This window comes from Apus apus, chromosome 2 (assembly GCF_020740795.1).
Source record: "Apus apus isolate bApuApu2 chromosome 2, bApuApu2.pri.cur, whole genome shotgun sequence".
In the NCBI taxonomy this organism is placed as follows: Eukaryota; Metazoa; Chordata; class Aves; order Apodiformes; family Apodidae; genus Apus; species Apus apus.
In genome coordinates this window covers 62,700,252-62,722,026 of record NC_067283.1, presented here as the reverse complement: position 1 = coordinate 62,722,026, position 21,775 = coordinate 62,700,252, and the positions used below count along the sequence as shown (strand labels likewise).

The window sequence follows — 21,775 nt, the reverse complement described above, 5'->3', positions numbered from 1 at the left end:
GGATTGTATTTCATAGCTGGGACAGCTATGAAACATCTGGAGAAACTATGCAATTGTGGAGGTTTGGTTTGGTGGGTTTTTGGTAGTGGGGGAAGAGCCACAGGAGTGGCTCCTGTAAGAAGCTGAGAAGCTCCCCCTGCTCCAAACCCAGCCAAGGAGCCATTAGAGGGACAATAAAATCGCCTCAGCGATTAACATACGAAAGAACTGAGAGAAGACCTGAGCAGAACGAGCAGTTGGAGAAAAGAAGAGCTGAGCTGGGGAGGCTGGTGGTTGGTGAGGAAGAAGGGGAAGAAGGTGCCCAAGCAGAAGATTCCCTGCAACCCATGGCGAGACGGCAGCTGTCCCCCTGCACTCCTGGAGGAATATGGTGGAACATTCCCTGAAGGCTCCAGGAGGGGTGAGCTTGGCCAGTGAACTTGGATTTTGTGGCCAGTGGACTCTGATTATGCAGCTGTGGAAGACCCTGGTGCCAGGGGAGGTGGCTGTTCCCAAAGCAGCCCCTGACTCTGGGAAGCCCAGGCTGGAGCAGCTCCGGACCTCGTGGGAAGGACTCATGAAGGAGAGGTTGGTGGAGGACTCTCTGCCATGGGAGGGACCCCGTGGGGAAGCAGGGCAGGACTGTAAGGAATCCTTCTTCCTGAGGAGGAAGGAGCAGCAGGAACCCCCAGCCTGTGAAGTGACTCTAAACCCCATCCCCTGTCCCCCTGTGCTGCTGGGGGGAAGGAGGAAGAGAAACCGGGAACAAAGGGATTTGGGCCCGGGAAGAAGGGAGGGGTGGGGTAACATCTGCAAGCCCTGCTCTGTGTGTGTCTGTGTCCTGGGTGTGTGTGATTAGTGTGAAATTAAATTATTATTTTTCCCCCAAGCTGTCTGTTTTGCCTGGGACCTTGATCAGTGAAGAACCCTCCTTGTTCTTTGTCCTGACCCATGAGCTTCTAGCTGGCCTTTGTCCTCCCCATCCCACAGTGTGTGTGGGGAGTTGAGTGAGAGGCCATGGGGCTGTTCCTTTGTTGTTGTGTTGGGCCCAAACCACGACAGCAATAAAGGATTTTGTTATTCTTTCTTTCAGATTGTCAGAGCAAAGATCGTTTTAATTTTCAAGTGTATATGAGCTTTATATATTTCTGCAGTTATATCTTTTTCCCTCTGTTTTCATTAAGAAATCATGTTTCACGTATGGAACTAATTGTACTTATTTTGGTTCATCAGTGCTTTGAGAAAGGCTAAAGAGCTTGTTTTTTGTCAGTAACTGGATTTTATTCTGAGTGAAATCTCATGCTTTTCTCCCCTTTTAAAACTACTTCTTTAACAATATTATCAACAGTGATATTAAAATGCACTATGCAATGTCATATTTTAGGCAGTCATACTGGATTGAACTGTAATTAATTGCTGTTGCTGAATACACTGTGGTCCTTATTCTCCTTTCATACCCTAGCTTTTCTTTGTGTGTAATAATTCCATCCTGGAAAAAATCTAATTACAAAGATAATTAACACCTTATCACCAAATGGATTTTAGACATTTGTAGAGTTTATGAATTTTTAAAATATGTAATTTACTTTTAACTGAATGACAACTGGTGTTATGGAGAAGAACATATTTTATTTTATCTGTCTTGATTGAACCTTAGAATTCATGTTGCTATAGAAACAACCAAACCTTTATAAAGGATAGTATTACTACTACCATTGGTAATAAATTATTTTACTGTTGCCAATAGTGTCATTAAAATGGTTAAAATAACTTCATTATAATGGTTTTGTCAAACATAATGAATGCTCTGTTCATGATCTGAGAAATGGCAGCTGACATTATGGGATACTAATTTATAAGTAATGTACTTTTTCCTCCAGAAGCTTACTATTAATGCACGGATTTGTAATGTGAATAAAACCATGTTGCAGAATACCGTGCTCATCTGCTCACTCAGTCCTTAAAGCTAATGAATGTTATTGTTACTTGATATCAAGCAGAACGTCATATCTTCCAGTTTGTCAGTCTTAAGAAAGCAATGGCAATTGAGGCTGTTTAGCCACCAGCTCTCAGGATTATTGCTGTTCTGTGCAATATTCAGCTTATGCTTCCCAATTATTATTGGGCTAAGTCTTTGAAAATGTTCAGTTTTATACTGGTTTGATTTGGCATTCAAATGCTATGTTTTAACTTCATCTTAAATGATGGAGTCTGAATTTGTGAACCCAAAAAGGAACTGAAAGAATTTAGTTTATTTTGTGGGGATTTTTCATAAGGAAAAGGTAAAAGAATATTCTAATAATAAGATGTCTAATAAATTCCTGTGCAGCTAACTATATATTCAGGCATATGTAAAAGGTAGGCCCAGGACATTTGCTTTAATGTAGGTGCATTGCCAATACTTAAATAAATTTTTACATTAAAAAAAGTCACAAATGATACTTGCTACCACATACTGTTTGTATGTTTTTATGAAAGCTTCTGTGGTAAATATAAGCTATGCATGATCTAATACTTCACCTCATCAAATTACTATGAACAATATTCTCTGCTTCCCCTTTCTTGTGTTTTTTGCCAGCAGATTCTCCTGTTCCAGTAGAGCTCATTGTTGCAAGAAGTTTCTATTTCAGATATTCAGATTCAAGTTTCTTCGCTCAGTGTAACCACAGCATTATTTTATCTGTGGTGATGTGCTGTCTAATAAGAAATGATTGTTCTCTTTGGCCATTCAAATTCTTTTTAAGTGTCATTTGGATTGCATGTGTTTATAGTTACAGTTCTATTTACAGTTCTACTGTTTCTTGTCCTGATGAGGGGAAGAGAAGCCTTCCAGCCATTTCTTTAGGTTGGAGACAGTCTTGGAGACCCCTTCTTAAGCTCCAGTGTGAGCTTTGCACGTGGCAATGGTCTTCATGCCCTTCACCCCTAGAAGAAGCGGTCTCAGCTGTACCCTTGCCTGTAGCCTACTCAACTGTAGAATTAGTGTGGAAGGGATCTCTGGAAGTCTCAGTTATTTCCCCCACTTAAAGCAGGGTCGGCTTTAAGTCAGATACCACCAATATCATTATAAGGTTCTTACTTTTCCTTATAAATTATCTTTACTCCAGTTCATCATTGTTACTGATAGTGTAGAATCAACTGTGTTGTAAATACATCTCATCTCTGTTGTTAGGGATAGTGTAGAATCAACTGTGTTGTAGACACATCTCTGTTGTTAGGGAGTACTATAAATTTCTGCCTCTCTGCAGAGGAGACTTATCATAATTCCCACTTAACACAAGCAGGCTGAATATAAAACAATGCTGTGGTTTCCCAGTTTCTCATAGGGCAGTGGTCATCCAGCTGGCTAGTGTCGATTTTGAAAACTGAGTTGATATCTCCTGGGTCCCATGGAATGCTCTATAAAGTACCAGGCAGTAAATTTCTTGGTTGTAGGACTTATTTTTCTGGGTCATGTCACAGAATGAAAGAAGGGCTGAGATTGGAAGGGATTTCTGAGGTCATTTTGTCTACACACACACACCCACACACACACACTTAGCACAATCTAGAGCCAAGTTACCCAGGACCATGTCCAGACAACTTTTTAACATCTCCAAGAAGGGAGACTCCACAGCCTCCCTGGGCAACATCTGCCAGTATCAGTCACCCTCAGTGAAAGTGTTTCCTTATGAGAAACACACCACCTCAGCTCCCCTGTCCAGTTTTCCACTCATGGTATAAGTTGTGCCCACCTAAAATAACAGCAGGGAATAGCAGTCAGAGGGCCAGATGTGCCCCACAACATCCTAAATCTTGGCCTTTGGCAGTAGATGGTTGATGAGGTTGACAGGTAGATGCCAGTGTCCTGCATAGCAGGGAGTCAGTCCCCCTATTACAGTGACTTGCTTCTTCCTGGTAGTCTTGTGTGGTTTAGGGATAAGGTGGACCAGATACTTTGCTTGTTGGCATATCTGGGTCATTTTTTACTTTTGAGGGTGGCAAGCCTGTTTTGCAGTTGTAAGCTCTAAGGTAGGGCAAGATCCTTGGTGTCAGAACTCACCAGCTTCCATAAATCCCCTTATCCAGAGGTTTTGCTTTCCTCAGTAATGGGGTTTGACACTACTTGCTTCTCTATTGCAGAGGGGGGCTGAGGCTCTTCAAGCTGTTGAGCTGCAGAGAAGGTCCTGTCTATCACCCTTTCTACTTGTCTGATGCTGCTCAGCTTGCTGACTTCCTCATATAACTCCTCTGCTTGGAGGCACAGCTCTTTCAAGACACCACAGCTACTGCAGGCCAGAGAGACATCTCTCCTGGCATCAGAGAGAGCTCCCAGGGTCTCCCTGCAACTTGGGACTTGGAGGGCTGCATCCAGTATCTCAGTCTGGGTGCAAGCCTCAATCCTAGCACGGATGGCTACTCCAACAACCACTGGGGAAAATGCTCAGTGACATGTTTCTAAGACTATCACTGTGGCACAGCACAACTGAAGGCCCCTGCCTTCACCTCCATCTGTGCACTCTGCTGCACTCATTGCTGCCTCTCAGCTGTCCTCTCTTAAGCTGCTGTGTGAAAAGTTCTGCGTATTCAGCCCAAGGGGAACAGTGGAAATGTTGACCTTGCTAAATAACAAGAGAGCTCTCAGTGCCTGTGCATTTGTAAACTAAAGTATTTTATTTTCCTTTTCAAGCAAGTCATAAGCTGATTTTGCAAAGTGCCTAGTTAGAAATTAACTTGTGACTAAAAGATGTCTTATTGGCTCTAAAGTCAGTTTTGTTCAAAACTTCAAGGTTATGCATCATGCCAGTCCCCTCTTCTGGATATCCTTTTCTACTTTGGTAGCAGCACTGTAATGCATTACATAGTTTACAAATTCTAGTGGCTAAGTGTCATAAGTTATATATTTTGTGGATGAAGCAGTAAGAATTCAAGAAAATCACAGGCTCTGCTGATCACCTGTAATTTCGAATGAAGGAGAAGTTGGTCCAGATATTTTCACTCTTCTGTCACAGTCCTAATCTAGTATTTTTTGCAGTGTCTGTCTTCCATGTGCTCTTGACTGAGTACCAAATATATTTTTCACTACCAAGCACTGGTATTAAAATCTTACTGTTTTTCCAAAGAACATTTTAGGTCTCAGTTTCTGTTGATAAAGTTGAAGAGCTATAAGTCTATGTACACTAGCTTTTAAGGGAGCAAGATTTTTGCATGTCCTTAGTTAAATGTTCCTTTCTCCTGTTTTTACAGAGTGCCTGGAATAACAATTGCTACAGACATCATTTGTGGTTTTCCAGGAGAGACAGATGAAGATTTTCAAGAAACAATGAAACTTGTAGAACAATACAAGTTTCCAAGCTTGTTTATTAATCAATTTTATCCACGCCCGGGAACCCCAGCTGCAAAAATGCATCAAGTTCCAGCTGCAGTGGTAAGATCTGTTTGATTTATTTGTGAAATACCAAATTTTCAAGGAGCTTCTTCTCAAGACTCTCCTTATACACTGCTTTTAAACTCTGCTGCTTTCAGCCTACATGTTAAAGGCCATTGATCAAGCTGGCATCTGATCTTTCAGATTTCAGGTTCTCCTTTCTACTTTCCCCCTTTCCTCCTCTGCCTTCCCTTCTCTTTCCCCCTTCCCTCCTCTGCCTTCCCTTCTCTTTCCCCCTTCCCTTCTCTTCCCCCCTTCCCTTCTTTTCCCCTTCCCCCTTCCCCCTTCTCTTTCCCCTTCCCCCTTCTCCCTTCCCTCCCCCCTTTACTTCCCCCTGCCCCCTTCCCCCTTTGTCTGTTTTTGACTGAGAAGTGTAACCCTACCTGACTACCAGCATTGTCATCTCAATTTCCCATGAGAAAAACCGCCTGGTTTTGATATAGAAGGTAGATGGCTATTGACTGTATTTTTATTGATATAAATAGCTATTTGTAAGCAATAATAACAGCAATCACATCTGAAGGTATGGTTTGATTTATTTTTAACAAAATTGAATTTGTGATTTTTGTAATTTGAATCTCAAAACAGGAAAGTTTACAATACTGGTGCCTGATTCAACCCATTATTATCTCATTATTATGGGCATAAATATTGTTTATATTTCCTTTCAGTGTAAGAATGAAAGTCAGCCAACAATGTTGATCATTTAAATAAAGAAACATTTATTTGAATTTATATATCTTGGTACACTAACATTAAGTCAAAACTTTGTACCACAAATTCCATAGGACGTGTCAGCTGCTGAAGACATAAAGTGAGATTATATTTGGCTTCTTCAGTTTATTGTTTAGAAAAGGACAGCTTGAGCAATGACGGCTTATTTATTGTAGGCTATCTGATAATGGGAAGTACTGAGTTTTCAGATACAAATAGCTCCTGTTGAAGTAGTCTACTTAGTGTAACCAACTCATAATATTGAATTATTTTTATTAGCTCTAAATGCTTTTTTCAAAAATTTTGCAAATGAAAAAAGCAGAAATGTAGTTTTTTGAAATTAGGAACCTTAAAAAAAATAAATTACATTTCTGTTTTGCATTCCTTCATTCACAAGTTTGTAAGCATGCTATTTTCATGGGAGGTGAAACAAACTTAAGTTCATTTACCCTCTACTTTTTAACTGGGTGCCATGGGAAGACAGTAAGTGAATAGCTAAATTATTAAAAGAACATTAGCTGTTCTGTCACTAGGAGTGTTACTCAGAAAAGGGTAATGCCATTTTAGAGCTGTTTTACATTCTTTCTTATTTGTTGCACTGGTACTTACTGCTTTAAGTGAATTAGAACCTTGAAAGAAGATGTGGCCTCTAATCCAGGGCTGATGAAAATCTGTAATTACTAGATTTTATTTCTCCCACTTTTTTTCCTTGTCGTCCTTCAAAAATCCTGTGTTATGAGATCCTTTGTTCTTACAGAATCATAGGATCATCAAGGTTGGAAAAGACCTTCAGTATCATCAAGTCAAACCATCCATCCTACAACCCCTAACCACTAAACCATCTTATGAAACAAAATTTATCTCTTTGTAGAAATTGAGAGTAACTCGTCAGAGCAGGAAGAGCTTGTGATAGTCTCTTATACTTTATATTCATATGACTTCTAGACAGAAGCTGATGCTCTTTCCAGCATTACCAAGAATGGACAGGCATTTCATTTGTCATTCCTTGCCCAGAGTAACTTAAGTATTTTTCTCTCCAGCACAAGGAAGTAGCACCTTACCATCTATGTTATGCACTCTTACCCCTTCATCCTTCAATAAAATATTATCCATGTAATCTGTTAATTTATTGCATTTGGATAGGGAAACAAATAGCACACAAAGTGACATCCATGTGTTCAATGCTAGTGTCTGAGTGTACATTGTATTACCAACCTGAACTTGTGAGCTAGTGCTTTTTTATGTGATGTTCATAGCAGCATTCTCTGCAGGAGGATCTGTTGGTAGGATCTCTTTCTATGAAAAGAATTTTGGCTGTATTATTCAACTACAGATACTGAACCCACGAGTAAGTTGTTTGACCATTGCTATTCTTGCCTTTTCTCCCCAAAGATTGGGTGTATTTCCTATGTTTTTTTCGACTTTGCAGGACTTCTGCAAGGGACAAATCTATTGCTATTTGCAAACTGCTCCACTTCAGTGAGTTCCACTTCCCCGGTGCTAGTTCAGGACAGCTTTGGTGACTGCCCAAGTATCGTAGCTGCCATAATAACATAGTTGCCTTGTCAGTTCCTTTTAATTTAGCTTTTTTTGGGAATACCTTATCACTTCTATGGACAGCCTATGGAGTATTAAGCATAGTAGCATTTAGCACTTTCAATTTTTTATTGGGTAGTTTTGATGGAAGTTGTAAATATAATTGTAGGTTTTTTGGGGAAAAAAAACTTATTTAGGTTTATCTTAATGGAAAAAAAAAAATGAGTAGGTCAACATGAAATCTTTCCTTCACATAGATAATTTATCTTTGAAAGCCTAACACTTACTGATATTTTTTTCTAAAAGGGCAGATGACACTAATCCAGATGGACAGATCTGCCGTCATAAATTCAGAAAAGACAGTTACGGCTGCAGGCCTTTCTTGTTTCTCCTGGAGAAAAAATGTCCGTGGAGAAACAGACATCTGTCTAAATTGTCTCATCATTTCAGAACCATCAATTAGGTTATGCTTGTCATGAATGCTGTCTTCAGTTTAGAAAAATGATAAAGCACAGCTAAGAAAAATAAAGCATGATTATATATATATATTTTTAATAAGCAATTGCAGTAATGCTGAGTCATTTACATAAAAATCTTTAGTCGAGATGTTCAGAACTTTAACGTTACCCCACAATTCTGTTTTACTTGGCTTTTACCCCAGTTTTATCCACCTGCTGCTAAATACATTGTTTCAGAGATGAGTCTGGATATTCATTATCTCCTGTGGGCTATCTCTAGGAAATTGTCACTCTGAAGTGTGCTAGCTGTGAAATGGTGATTTGTAGATTATGATGATGATTTCTGCATTTCCCTGTTGGGATGGTACTGGTAATTGTGTAACTTCAATTACAGATTCTAGTCAGATATATATTTTAATAAGCAATGTAAGGAAACATGATTTAGACATGTCTGATAGGGATTTTATATTTAGCAGCATTGCAAAGGATCAGAATGCTTTAAGTCTGTGTAAGAATCAGTTTTTTTCTCTAAAATTAAGGATCTTTAACATGTTATTTTCTAGATAATTTTCATTTCACTGACCTTTATATTTTCAATGTAGATGGTACTTGTGTGGGGATTTGTGAGATTTCTCTTTCTGTACTTGAGATTTGAGCCATCACAGCTTCTGAAAGCATATGGGGAGGGACATCATCATCTCAGGATCAGCTTTATTTCCATCACATGGAAATCACCTAAAAATAGGTATGGTAGTAAGGTGCAATTAGGTTCATCTCCGCTGAGAACAGGAGATGGCAACTGTTTTGAGAGTAGTAATGTGACTGCAGTTTTATGCTTACACTACCTTCAGATGTAGTGTGGATTTCAGTCTTTCTACATGTAAGCAATTTCATTTCAATTATTGGTATAATTATTAGATATTTTTTTTTAAAGCATTGTGATAGATAAAAGACTATATATTCACTTTATCTAACTATCTCTTTCCTTGTCTTTTTCTATATATCATTGAATAATTACCTTGCACCCAGCTAGAAAATTTTATGTCAATCAACTACTGAACCTTTCCTTTAATTCCTGTGAAAATTGTCTCCTTAAATTTTTCTCTCTGTATTAGTTATGTTAAGCACTGTGCTTATTATACTGAGGTGAATAACCAAGTTACAAACTTCATAACTGAGCCACTGTGTGATCTCAGAAATTATTTACTTCAGAAATAGAGGTAAGGTACAGGATATTTTCTCTTTTGGTGGACAGCAGGGAGTTACTTAGGTCTTTCAGTATGTGAAGGGAATGGTAGGCATGCCATGTCCATGGTGGGCAGGTGTCTACACTGAAAGCTCAGTTTTCAGCTGCCTTCATCCCAACTGGTGCTTGCCCTAGGCTGTCAGTCACTTTTGATTCAAGGATGGCCAGGCCTATATTCTGTTTTTCCTGTGTAGGAGTGTGCTACATCCATCCAACCACACTGCAGGTAGTTTATCCCTCTGCCATCCATCCAGCCCCAAATATCATGTCCAGACAAAACTCCTCCTTAATCTAAAGACTCATCCATCTCTTTCCTGGGCATTTTATCTGTTAAGTATACTCCATCATTACTTGAAAAAAAAATATATCCTTAGTCAGACGTTGTATCCTCCTCCATATAATCAAACCATCACTTAGATCTGTCACTGTATTTATCAATCGAAGGGGCTTTGCATAATGGACTAAGAGACTTTGTTTTCTGTAAGGGTAGCACAATGCCATATACACCTTCTCAGTGCTGTCTGCCAGAGAAGTTGTATTTCACCATTTCTGTGGGTGCATACCAACCGTCTTGCATTTTATGCCTTTATTCTATGATGGCTGTTTATTTTTCTTAAACTGCTTTCCTTTTTGCAACCTTTAAAGGGGAAACCCTGTAAGAGGTTTCCAAGAGGTTTCCTGACACCCTATCATGACTGAGTGGCTTCAGATCCCCCATATCTCTCGTCACCAATTAAAATTTTTCAAGGCGCTAGAAACAGGTATTCTTGGGTACCAGCAGATACTGTATGATGTTTAGTTCCTCCTTTGAGAGATGGATATAGGTTTTGTAGTTCTGAATCTCTATGCACAAACAGCTGAATCTTCTATGGTAGCTCATGTCCTCTTACCTATTCAAACTAAATAATTGTCTTTGTCACCCAACTGTCCCTGGTAGATTGAGAAATAACCACATTCCTGCATCAGGCAGTATTAACTGTCCTCTCCTTTCGCAATTCTTTACTCTAAGCATCAGGATGGCAACTGGAATAGCATTGCTTGTGCAAGGGACACCTTTTAGTCTCTTCACAACTCTAAAGGAAAGGGAGCGCACCTGAACTTTGAGGTAATACCATGAAAGAAGAGGCTAATAAACCCCCCGTTGAGCAGACCAAAAGGGAAGATGAGAAATGAGGGCTGCTCTTGCCTTTGAACATTTGTTTCAGGCATTAGTGGGTACTGGTGTGGTACAGTGTGCCTAGGGAAGCCAGGGTCAGAGCTAGGTCAAGGATGGATTTAGAAATAACTCTATATAGAGAGTTTCATGTACTCTGCAATATGTGATAGAACCAATTGTACTGTTAAGCGTCTGTAGGTAAGAGAGTGCAACTTTTCATGGTGTTGATTATGTAACATGATTTAAATGCCCAGAAAGGAAAGGAACATCTATCTCCCTTATTTCTAGTACTCACAGGCACAGCAGAATCAGTAATATTTCTTGCCTTAGCTTACTGGTGGCCAAGCCAAAGATCATACCATGGGATTATGTAGGGATGTAGGTGAAAGGGATCTGGGGGTCCTGGTAGACAGGAGGATGACCATGAGCCAGCAATGTGCCCTTGTGGCTAAGAAGGCCAATGGCATCCTGGGGTGCATTAGAAAGGGTGTGGTTAGTAGGTCAAGAGAGGTTCTCCTCCCCCTCTATTCTGCATTGGTGAGGCTGCATCTGGAGTATTGTGTCCAGTTCTGGGCCCCTCAGTTCAAGAAGGACAGGGAACTGCTGGAAAGAGTCCAGCACAGAGCCACAAAGATGATTAAGGGAGTGAAACATCTCCCTTATGAGGAAAGGCTGAGGGAGCTGGGTCTCTTTAGTTTGGAGAAAAGGAGACTGAGGGGTGACCTCATCAATGTTTACAAATACTTAAAGGGTGAGTGTCAAGAAGATGGAGTTAAGCTTTTTTCAGTGATGACCAGTGATAGGACAAGGAGTAATGGATACAAATTGGAGCATAGGAGGTTTAAGGTGAATATCAGAACAAATTTTTTTACTGGGAGAGTGACAGAGCACTGGAACAGGCTGCCCAGAGAGGTTGTGGAGTCTCCTTCTCTGGAGACATTCAAAACCCGCCTGGATGCCTTCCTGTGTGATGTACTCTAGGTGACCCTGCTCTGGCAGGGGGATTGGACTAGATGATCTTTCGAGGTCCCTTCCAACCCCTATGATTCTATGATGTTCTTCTTCTAAAATTAAGAAATAGAGCTGGGGCGATCAGAGGGTAAGCAAAAAGGAGAGAAAAGGGAAAGAAAGGTGAGTAGGAAAATGTCATTTATTCAACAATACTTCTAGTCTGATCTACCATCACTACCTTTGAGCTCCCTTGTTAAGTGCTGTGACTAAATGGTATTACATGCCCCAGGAATTAGATGCAGCTGTGATAACTACCTCTGGTCTATCAAAGATGCCTGACCTCTGACACACCCCTGCCCAACACATGCAATAATGCATGGTGTAACGTACAGAATGTACTTTATGTGTAAGAGAAGCCAAGGCTGATTAATGTCCAAGTTTGACTGCTGAACCTCTGTACTATACTTTGTTTTTTCAGGAGTACACTTTTATTTACTGCTTGCTACTCTGCCAGAATAAAGACCTGAGTTAAGACTTTTACGGCAAGTTTGGGATCAGAGAGTTAAAAATGTGAAAGCTGGAGGGGGATGCAGACCATGATGAAAATTAAATATATAATCCTTCATATTTGTCAGTGAACTATTGTATTCCAGTTTAACATTTTTCAGCAAGTTTTGTACTTGCTCTGTATTAGTTTTATTTATGTTTGTTGTTGTTTTTTTTTTTATGAGAACATGTGAAGTACTGCAGAAAGCCTTACAAACCATCAGTATAGCTGTGATTTCTCTTATCTACAAGTCCAGCTATTCTCTGATGGGATTAATTTTGATTGATATAGGTGTGGGTTAGTGGCAAGTCAGTGTTGGCTCTTTGTGTTGCTTTCTGGATGTTTACAAACAGTTTAGCATATTTTCCTCCCTGTTTTTCCAGGAACTATATAAACTGACAGACCTGTGAAAGACCAGTTCCTCCTTTTTCCCTGCTTTAAAAATGGTCAAAATATTTGAGTTATTATCTGCTGTAAATTTAATTCTACCACAGTGCTCTCACCATTCGGTGTACAGCCAGAACTGGGGGTTTGTGTGATGAATTCAAAGAAAGATATTTACCTTTTGTTATGGTTTGAGGGGATGCAGGCCAATTTCATGGTATTTTTTACGAGGATCTAGAGAGAGGGCATTAAGGACCCTGAGGAATCGGGGAGGTAGAACAGGAAAGGATCAGGATCATCTCCTGCTATACTCTATAAAAGCCAGGAGGATGGGACATCTTCCCCTTCCTGCTCATTTCTTCCTTGCTGCTTCATTGTGCTTGGAGGTCTTGGAGAGAGGCTCCTGCTTTGTCATCATGCTCACCACGTGCTCTCGTGGCCATCCGTCGGGTTCTTGGAAGAGCTGTGAACCCTTTTCCTGTGTCAGTTCTGCCACCAGGGACAAACAGACACTTAAACCAGTGCTCAGTGAGATCAGGTTTTGTATAGATTTGTATATTTGTTCCTCATCCCATGTGTAACTAATCCTTCCTTCTTTCAGTAAACCTGTTCTTGTTTTAACTTCCAACCTTTAAGTCTCTCTTCCTTATTCCCCTTTTGTCTTCTCCTGGGAGGGTTGAGGGGAGTAACAGAGAGCAATTCAGTTTTCTGGGTTTTGGTTTGTCCTGACCACTAAGCTGAGGCACCTGTGAATAGGTTTTTTGTGGTTAGACAAAGCTACTAAATAGAGTTTTACAAAAGTTTAAAGGCAGTTTTATTTCAGAGCTAGATTCAGCTCAAGTTCAAACCACTTAAAGTTATTTGATCAGGTGCTGAAATGAAAAATCTTGTTTTGTTATTGTGGGAGACAGCCTATTTTGCAATCGGTTGTACCCTTTTGGAAAGCTATAAATGATCTCTCTGTGGAGCTGCTGAAAACTCAGTTCACAGCTGAATCTGGGGAATGAGGTAAATTGTACATTCAAAGCTGAGCTGTGCAGAGTCAGACAGCTGAGAAAGGACAAAAATGTTTTTACTCTAGCCTGGAGCCATGGCTCTTGCATCTTGCACTGGTGTACTTTAGACACCTGGTAGAAGTATTACAATTCCAAAGAGCACAACTGTCTTGCTTGAGAAGGCAAGTCAAAGCTCAAGGATAATCTGGAAATACACTTGGAAAACTAAGTTCATGTCCTACTTTTTTTGAGTTTTGCTTTGGTTTCGAAGCAGAAACTGATCAGAGTGAGAATTACCAACAAACTCAGTTTATTCAAATTCAGTTTGAAAATGTAGATATCTTAAAATAAATGTACAGCTATGGGTTTAATCTAGGCCATGTTGTTAAGAACTAAAGGACACTGGAAAATAAAATTTGGATAATAGAGGCAGAATGAAGGAAGAGCAAGTGTTCTTTCTAAATTTCACTGTCAAGCCAGAAATTTTTACCAAATTTGTAAGGAATCTGAAACTACTGCTAATGTCATATAATTTTCTGGGTTGATTCAGCCGTGTACAGCCCACACGTTGACTGTCCAATATTAAATAAATACTTTTAGGCACGTATAGTCATGTAAGATTTGTAGAGGCCATGAGCATTTGTTACCCAGCCTCCTTCCAGTGTAAGTCCATCTGGAAACCTTGATGGAATTATTAGATTTGAGTTACAAAAAAGCTGAAATAGCATCAGGAGTTTTGTACACCACTGTTATGGTTTGGGAGACCCCATCAGGGTGTTGGGCAGCTCCAGAGAGGGTCTTTAGGCCCCGGGAAGCCTGGAAGGGTCAGTATTCCCGCCCACTCCCTGTCACAACCTATAAAAGCCAGGAGAGCCAGAAGCCGCTCCCTTCTCCCTTCCTGCTCCTCTCTCCCTGCCGGGGCTGCTGCTGGTTCCTGCAGCTTCCCACGGGCTTGCTCCAGAATCCAACTGCACCGGGTGCTGGGAGGAGCCCTTGACCTCTCCCTGGAGCAGCCCTGCCTTCCCATATCCCTGCATCATCGAGATCTGCTTTGTATGTAAATACTCATCACTTCTTCCCCCACGTTTTACCCTTTTCCTCGTGTTACAGTAAATTTGTTTTGAGTTTCAGTTTCCAAAGTTTAAGTCTCTCTTCCTTACTCCCCTTCTACCTTCCCTTGGGAGGGGGAAGGGGAATATTTGAGAGCAATTCTGTCCTCTGTTTTTTTGGGATTCACCTTTAATATTTAAACCAGGATAACCACATACTCCTGCACTGAATAGAAGGAAGATGCTCCCTACGGATAAGGTGAAATAGTCTTTGATTTTAAGGGAAAAAACAGTTTTTACCTCCAATATAAATGTATATGTGATGAGCATCTCAGGTAAATTTCTCCCTTCTCTAAAAGTCTTTTTCTCCAAAAATTTTTTTAAAAATGAAAATGTAGTTTAGTGAAAAATGCAGAAGATAATTTTGGTCTGTATTTCCTACATAAACAGTTCATAATTATATTGAAAATTACAAGATTGTTCTTCAAAAGACATTTATATAAAATGGTATCAGGATAAACTCGGTGCATAAATTTGTTACATGTAAATCACACTACAAACTGCAGGAATACACACATACAAGGAGTATATTGGAAGCTACTGCCATTAATTACAAGGATTGAATCAGTAAGACAGATGTGATGAGGGCAATGAAAGTGGAAAGTTGTGCATCTTTTTCCATTACCAGTGATTATGAATTATGTACGCTGATCTGGGGCTTCAATTTAGAGTCCTACATAAAATTTTAGGACTGTTTTGTAAATTCCCTCTTCCCTGATAAGGAATTGAAGGGAGGCAGAGAGCAAAACAAAAATTTCTTCAAGCACCTTTTACTGATTAAGCTGTTGTTGTTAGCAGAACCAAGCCGTTATTTTTAAAAGCAGATAGCTGTTTGCACAACGCATTCATTTAGTCACTGGCGTTCATTTGCATGCTCACCTGTGCTTACCAGTGAAGCAGCACTAGGAGGGCAGCCCCAGCTGTGTGCTCAGATGTGGAGAGTTAACCTGTGGCTTCGAGGTGAGTGCTTGGGAAGTCCCTCAGAAGGGTCTTTGTTCATCTGGTATCAATGTAATCCTGCGGTCTTGATCTGCTTACAGGAGCCTCCACCCTCTTTGATGTGGACCAAGTCTGTCTGTTGGTGATTGTCACCCTGCCTTAGGCAAATAGAACAGATTGTTGATGTCCTGAGTTTGTTAGTTATTGCAGATTCAGCATAAGCACTAGTCTTCAGTTTATGGAAAAATTTCATACCCTAAATTTTCAGCAAGTGATATAACTGGTTTTGGCTTGCTGTTTTCTCTTACAACTCCATCCAAATCCATGGACGTCTAGAGAACCCATTCGCACAAGAAGGTGCCTCTGTGGCAACTGTGTGTTGTGTTTATGGATTCTTTGATTCTTTGTCCTTTTCTTTTCATTGGCTCACAGTGAAGTGGAAGAATCACAGAAGAAGTTTTAACTGTGTCTTTTTGTAACTTTTATTTGAATCACAGTTAGATAACTTCTGTGATACTGGAATTATTTCTTTTTTTCAATTCAGAATTTTAATACATGTTATGAACCAGTCTACTCAGAGTTGGAAACTGTGCCAGCAGTTATAGACATAAGGGAGTATTATCCATAGCTTAGTCCCTGGAACTGGATGGATGCAGCAGAACAGAAAAAAAACAAACCCTCTTGGCTTTGTCAATTCTGGACTTCCTCAAATGAGAACATGGGTTAGATTTTAGTTTGTGACTTAACATAGGTAGCAAATTAAGAACCTATCCAGGTCTGATATTAATTATGTTACTGAAATCGTGTAAGCTTTGCTACTTTACTGTCTTTTTTGCCTAGCATAAATAGGCTCTGCTTGAGTGTGTTCATTTCATGGCTATTATCAATATATTAATAATATTTTTATATTAATATATTAATATTATCAACATAATTATCTTACTTTTTTTCACTTGCAATTTGTATTTTAAGTTTTGTAATAAGCATTTGATTTCATTAATTCCTTTTTTTTAATATAGCGTTGAATAAGCTTGTCCATCATTTACAAGTCATGCAACATTTATGATTGCCCATAAAATGGGCTTTGCAAGAGAAGGACACTAGAATATCCTGGGGTGGTTCCTCAGCGATCCTTTCCTGAATTTCATCTGTCTTTGGTATCTCAAGCACACTCTTTGAAAGCCATTACAGTTAATCAGGTCACTGAGTGCTTTCAAATGCTTATCTTTCACTGTTTTTATTGCTGCTTCTACACCTCCAGTCACTGGGTTAAAAATCCATGTGGAACTTGAAATTGCTGAAAAACTGGCAGTAGAGTGGAGATCTGAATAATAGATTAAGGTAAAATAGGGCAATTTTTTGTGTGTCTGGTGAATTTGTGTGTCGTGGGTACACGAGTGGTCTCTCCCACAGCAAGCATGTGAGCACTGTTTAGCACTAATTTTTTGTACCACCGTACCTTCTGGAACACATCTCTTCTGCTCTTTTTGTTCTTTCTGGAATGCTGGGAAGCTTGGTGATTTCTAGACTGCTGTTGTGCAGTAGATCACACAGATATCTCACCGTATGACAAAAAGAGTGCACTGCAGACTGGTCAGTCCTGGTTTTATGTGTAAGCCCATATATGTCCTGGGCTTACTGTATGTGTGTGTGTGTGTATGTATATGTAAAAATTGCATTTCATTATGAAAACATAGTTTGCAGATCATTCTGCTTTATATTACTGCATAACTGGTTGCACTAACTCTATATATTCAAAATCAGTCTGTCCCTCATGACCAATCACTTCATTTCTGATTTAGTGTTGATCTAATTTTCAAAATGACTGATACCCCAGGTCAAGTTTCTGCTGGGTGCTTTTGTTCTACAAGATTTTTTCGAGCTAAACAGTCTTACTAATTAGTTTCAGGGACATTCTTAGAAAATGCCCATCTCATATAGATTATGAAAATTTCAGTGTGAATTTCAGACATAAAAATCCACCACAAGTGGGACAGAGCATTTATGAACTATTCCCAGTTTAAGGACCCTCAAGATGAATAGTGTTGAAGGCATTTTTTTAAATTAAGGATTTCTTTGTGGAAGTCTTCAGAATAAATTTTGTGTAATTGATCCTCTACTAAGGGGGAGATGTTGTTATGAAAAATTACAAGAATAACAAACATTAATCCTAAACTAAATTAAGGAACTCAAATGTACCAGAAGGAATCAAATTCAGTAATATTTGTAAAATATGTGAGTTTTAAGAGTCTGTATTACATAGCTGAAATTATATAGGAGGTAAGAAGGAAGAAATTGCAATGCTTCTATTTAAATTGAAAATGGATCCTTCAAGAAATTATTTTCCAATAGGTTGATAGATGATCTTATGGAGATTCTATGCTGTTATTTGAAAATATTTGTATTTTTCCACAAATAAGAATCTGTATTTAAAATGTAAAATGGGCTAAGCCATGACTATTTGTGTTGACATAATCCTGAAGACAGGATCTCTTTAATGTTTGTGATCATTTTATAGGTTAATATAACTAGTAAAGGTGCATGAAGTTTATATGTTTTAGGACAAGAAGAAATGGCCTGAAGTTGCACCAAGGGAGGTTTAGACTGGATATTAGGAAGAATTTCTTTATAGAAAGAGTAGTCAGGGACTGGAACAGGCTGCCCAGGGAGCGGGTGGAGTCACTACCCCTGGAGGTATTCAAGAAACATGTAGATGTGGCGCTTCAGGGCATGCTCTAGTGGGCTTGGTGGGTTTGGGGGTTGTGTGGTGGTGTTGGTTTTGTGGTATGTGTAGGGTTGTGGGGCTTCTTTTTGTTCTTTGTTCAGATGGGTTGTGTTGTTCCCTTCCCCCGCCTCAGTAGATGGTTGGACTAGGTGATCTTGGACGTCTGTTCCAATCATGACAATTCTGTGATTCAGTGATTCCTCTTTTAGATAAAAAGCACATTGAATGGGCTCATAAATTTTCTAAACCGTTCTAAATTTTTTAGAAAGAACTGAGTATACAAAAGACTAGAGTATATAAATTGAATTAATTATGAATGTATCATTCTGTTGTTAATTGAAGTTGGGAGAAATGTCCACCATACTTGGAGGTAAACTGCTGAATATAACACATTGTACACTAATCGATATTTACCATGTATGCATCAAAATTTATTAGGAAGAAGAATATACACATGTATATTGATCCACATGTATAAATAGTTAAACTACAAGAGTGAGTCTATTTTAAAATAGCTATTCGGGTACTTTAGGTCAAAAAGACTAGCTAACCCCCAAGTGACTTTGTATGCTTCATTATAGGTGTGATCAGAAAGACAGGAATAATAACAGGAGAGGTGAGTTAGCTATAGGAAGTAGAAAACTTGTCAAGCCTGTATTGTCACTTCTGCCCTTTCAGACCTTACAGAGCATGAATGCAAGAGCATAATGAACACCAGTTATGATTTTATCAAGAAATCTGGCTGGGGCACAACATTTTTTTCAGGATGATTTCTAAGAAGGTGATGCACTGAATAACTCAAGGTCAAAAGGAACGGTTCACTGGTTTCTGATCACTTTTTTTTTAAAATTGTTTTGCAGAACAAAAAGCAATCTGTAAACTTTGATAACATGGCAGTTTCAGTGGCTTGGCTCATAGCTGTATTGTGGTAATAGGTATATAGATATAAGGCTTTGTGGATTGAATCTCCAAGTAAGAGTTTAAAATGTACCTTGGTTAGAGTAGTTGCTGGCCGGAACGGGACAGATGGCAGATGAGATGTATAGGCACAGATCAAGATTTATTGCAAATAACACTGGCAGAAGGCACAAGCACAGTCAAATTGTGGGAGATTTGGGACATTGGAACAGAAGTTGAAGTTTGAATGCAAAAGGTATCTTAAAAATAAAATTTACTACTTGTAGTTAGATCAAACAATAAAGGTTAACCATTAAAATGCTAGCAACTGGCTTATTATCAAGTTTTATACTAAGCCTAGAACATTAATTATCAATTTTAAAGGATTCTATAATCTTAAAACTTAGAGATGACTTAACAACAAGTTTGCTAATAAAGACAATAAAGTAGTTACTATCTTTCACCCTTGCCAGGCCACAGCTGGATGTCCAGGTGGATCGTAATTCTTGAGAAATAATCTGTCTGCCAGGTGTCCCCACTGGAGAGGAGAAGGTTGAGCAGCCTTCTGGGAAAGTGTATGGGAAGTCCTCCAATCAAAGATGAGACCAAGATTTTATAGAATAAAGTAGATTACTGTAATTTAACTATTTAGCTATACCTCCAAAATCTCTCATTGGAGAATAAAAATAAAATAGTAGAAAAACCATAAAGGCTCTTCTCTCACCAAGCAAATTCTTATCTTTATCTGTTCCTTCTCAGCTTATCTCTGTTTCAGGCCTAGTTGTGTCTGGCCTGGGCTCCGTGTTCTTCAAAACTTGGAGAGCAGCTGGTGTTATGAACATCAACTTGGCCTCTGTACCTTTCAAGGTTGTTACCAGCTCAGAGTTTGCCAGGCCTTTTCCTTTCTCATGGGAACCTTTCCACTTCAGGCCTGGGCCTGCAAAACTGAGAGACAAAAAGCAGCTGAATCATAAGAGGGAAACTGGGGCAAGCATATTGAGAGATGGCATGTCGTGCTACTGTTGCTACATCTCTCTCTGGTGTTTTGCCACATAGCTCCTTGAAGATTAAATTTGGCCAGTCAGTATCATTAGATAGGGTTCTCCCAAATCGATTCTGGTTTATGTAAGTTTGGAGTTTGTAACTACCCAATGCCTTTGTAGTTTTGAGATCATAGATGTAACATGGGGGCAAAGAAAAGTAGAGCTTCGTTATTACTCAGAAAACAAATGTTACTGAAGTTAGAGAAAGCCATAACACAGAATGAATCAGATACTCACTTTCAGAAAAGAAAGCTCCAATCTCATGCTTTTTGTTCTTACAAGCATCTATTACACTGGAGCCTCAAAGCTTTTTGGTACTACTGGGGAAGGAAACTATGAAAATACTCGCAAAGTTGCTTCATTCTTCTCCTGAAGTCTGTCAAAGTTGTAGTTAAATTCTACCTATGGATTTGATTCTAAATTAGGTCATCCATTAGATACTACACAGGAAGGTAATGTGGTTGTCCAGACTACTTTGTTAGAAAAAAATGTCACTGTTGTTTGCTAGCATGTTCAAGTGTGAGATACTTCATAAGCTCTAAATTAAGTAAGGTTCCAGTGGCAAAATAAAATTGTGTTTAATTCTGTGCAGCAGTACGTAAAAAATAAATAGGAAAGAAGATGGTAGGTGAGGGAAGAGAACTCGAGGACATTAATCTGGCTGCCTTTACACGTTACTCTTGAGTGTGGTCATGAAGGAAAAGACAAGTATTGGAACATAAAAAAATGGATCCCTGTTGCTGAAGGAATCCTCATATACTGGAGGGATTTTAAATGATGGAAGCAAAAAAAAAAGCAGGAGAACTTTGCTGGCAATATGTTGAGGCTGACATTTTCAGTGGAACTGGTAGAATCTGCAGATCTGTTGCAGTATTAGGCTGGAATTACTAAGAGCCTTTAGGGTGAAGAGAGACCTTTTAAAACTGAAAGTTCTTCATACCGAGGTGTAATTTTGATCCTTTCGTTCCAAGATTAAAACCTAGGAATGTTCCATTTAAGCTGCTTCTAAGTAATCTGTAATAAAAATATGTCAGTAATACTGTGACTGTCCTTCACAATAAACATCATAGCCTACAGTAGTATAGATGAAAGGAAAACAAATAAGTTTCAGTAATTATCACCTAAGTATGAGAAGATGATCACCAAAGAAGAGCAAATACATGTGTGAGCTTCGGGTATTTGGTATAGTTACTTCATTTCTAAACTTGTCTAAAGTATTTTCTGTTTATGAAAATCTATTGTTAGGATAACCTTACTTTTAACATATTTTCATACCATTATTTGCAGAACAAAAAAAACAAAAACAAAACAAAAACCAGCTTTATTCCTGAAGTGGTCAACATAACATTTTATACTGGTTAACTTGTGCAGAAAATATTTTAAACAGTTATTTTAAAAAAATATTTTTTGTTTAATTTAAATATTTTAAACCCTGTACAGAGTGTTTCTGTTGTGGTTCCTTTACATTCTACCTATTTCTTCTTTGAGCAATCTTTTCTGATAAAAAGTAGGTTAATACACAGTGTAGTCTGCCTAAAGCATTAGAAAATGTTCCATTATTGATAAAAGTAATATAATCACAGAACCACAGAATGTGTTGAGTTGGAAGGGACCTTTAAAGGTCATCTAGTGAGCAGGGACCTCTTGAACAAGATCAGGTTGCTCAGAGGCCCATTGAGCCCGACCTTG

General features: G+C 39.1%; 1 protein-coding gene across 2 annotated transcripts in view; it reads left to right on the top strand.

Moving 5' to 3' along the window:
* Positions 1–21,775, top strand: part of CDKAL1 (CDK5 regulatory subunit associated protein 1 like 1) — a 418,797-nt gene that overhangs the window by 297,825 nt on the left and 99,197 nt on the right. For both annotated transcript variants that reach the window (XM_051610858.1, XM_051610859.1), the window contains exon 12: positions 5,206–5,386. In XM_051610858.1, the coding sequence (XP_051466818.1) occupies positions 5,206–5,386 (181 nt within the window). The remainder of the gene's footprint in view (positions 1–5,205; positions 5,387–21,775) is intronic.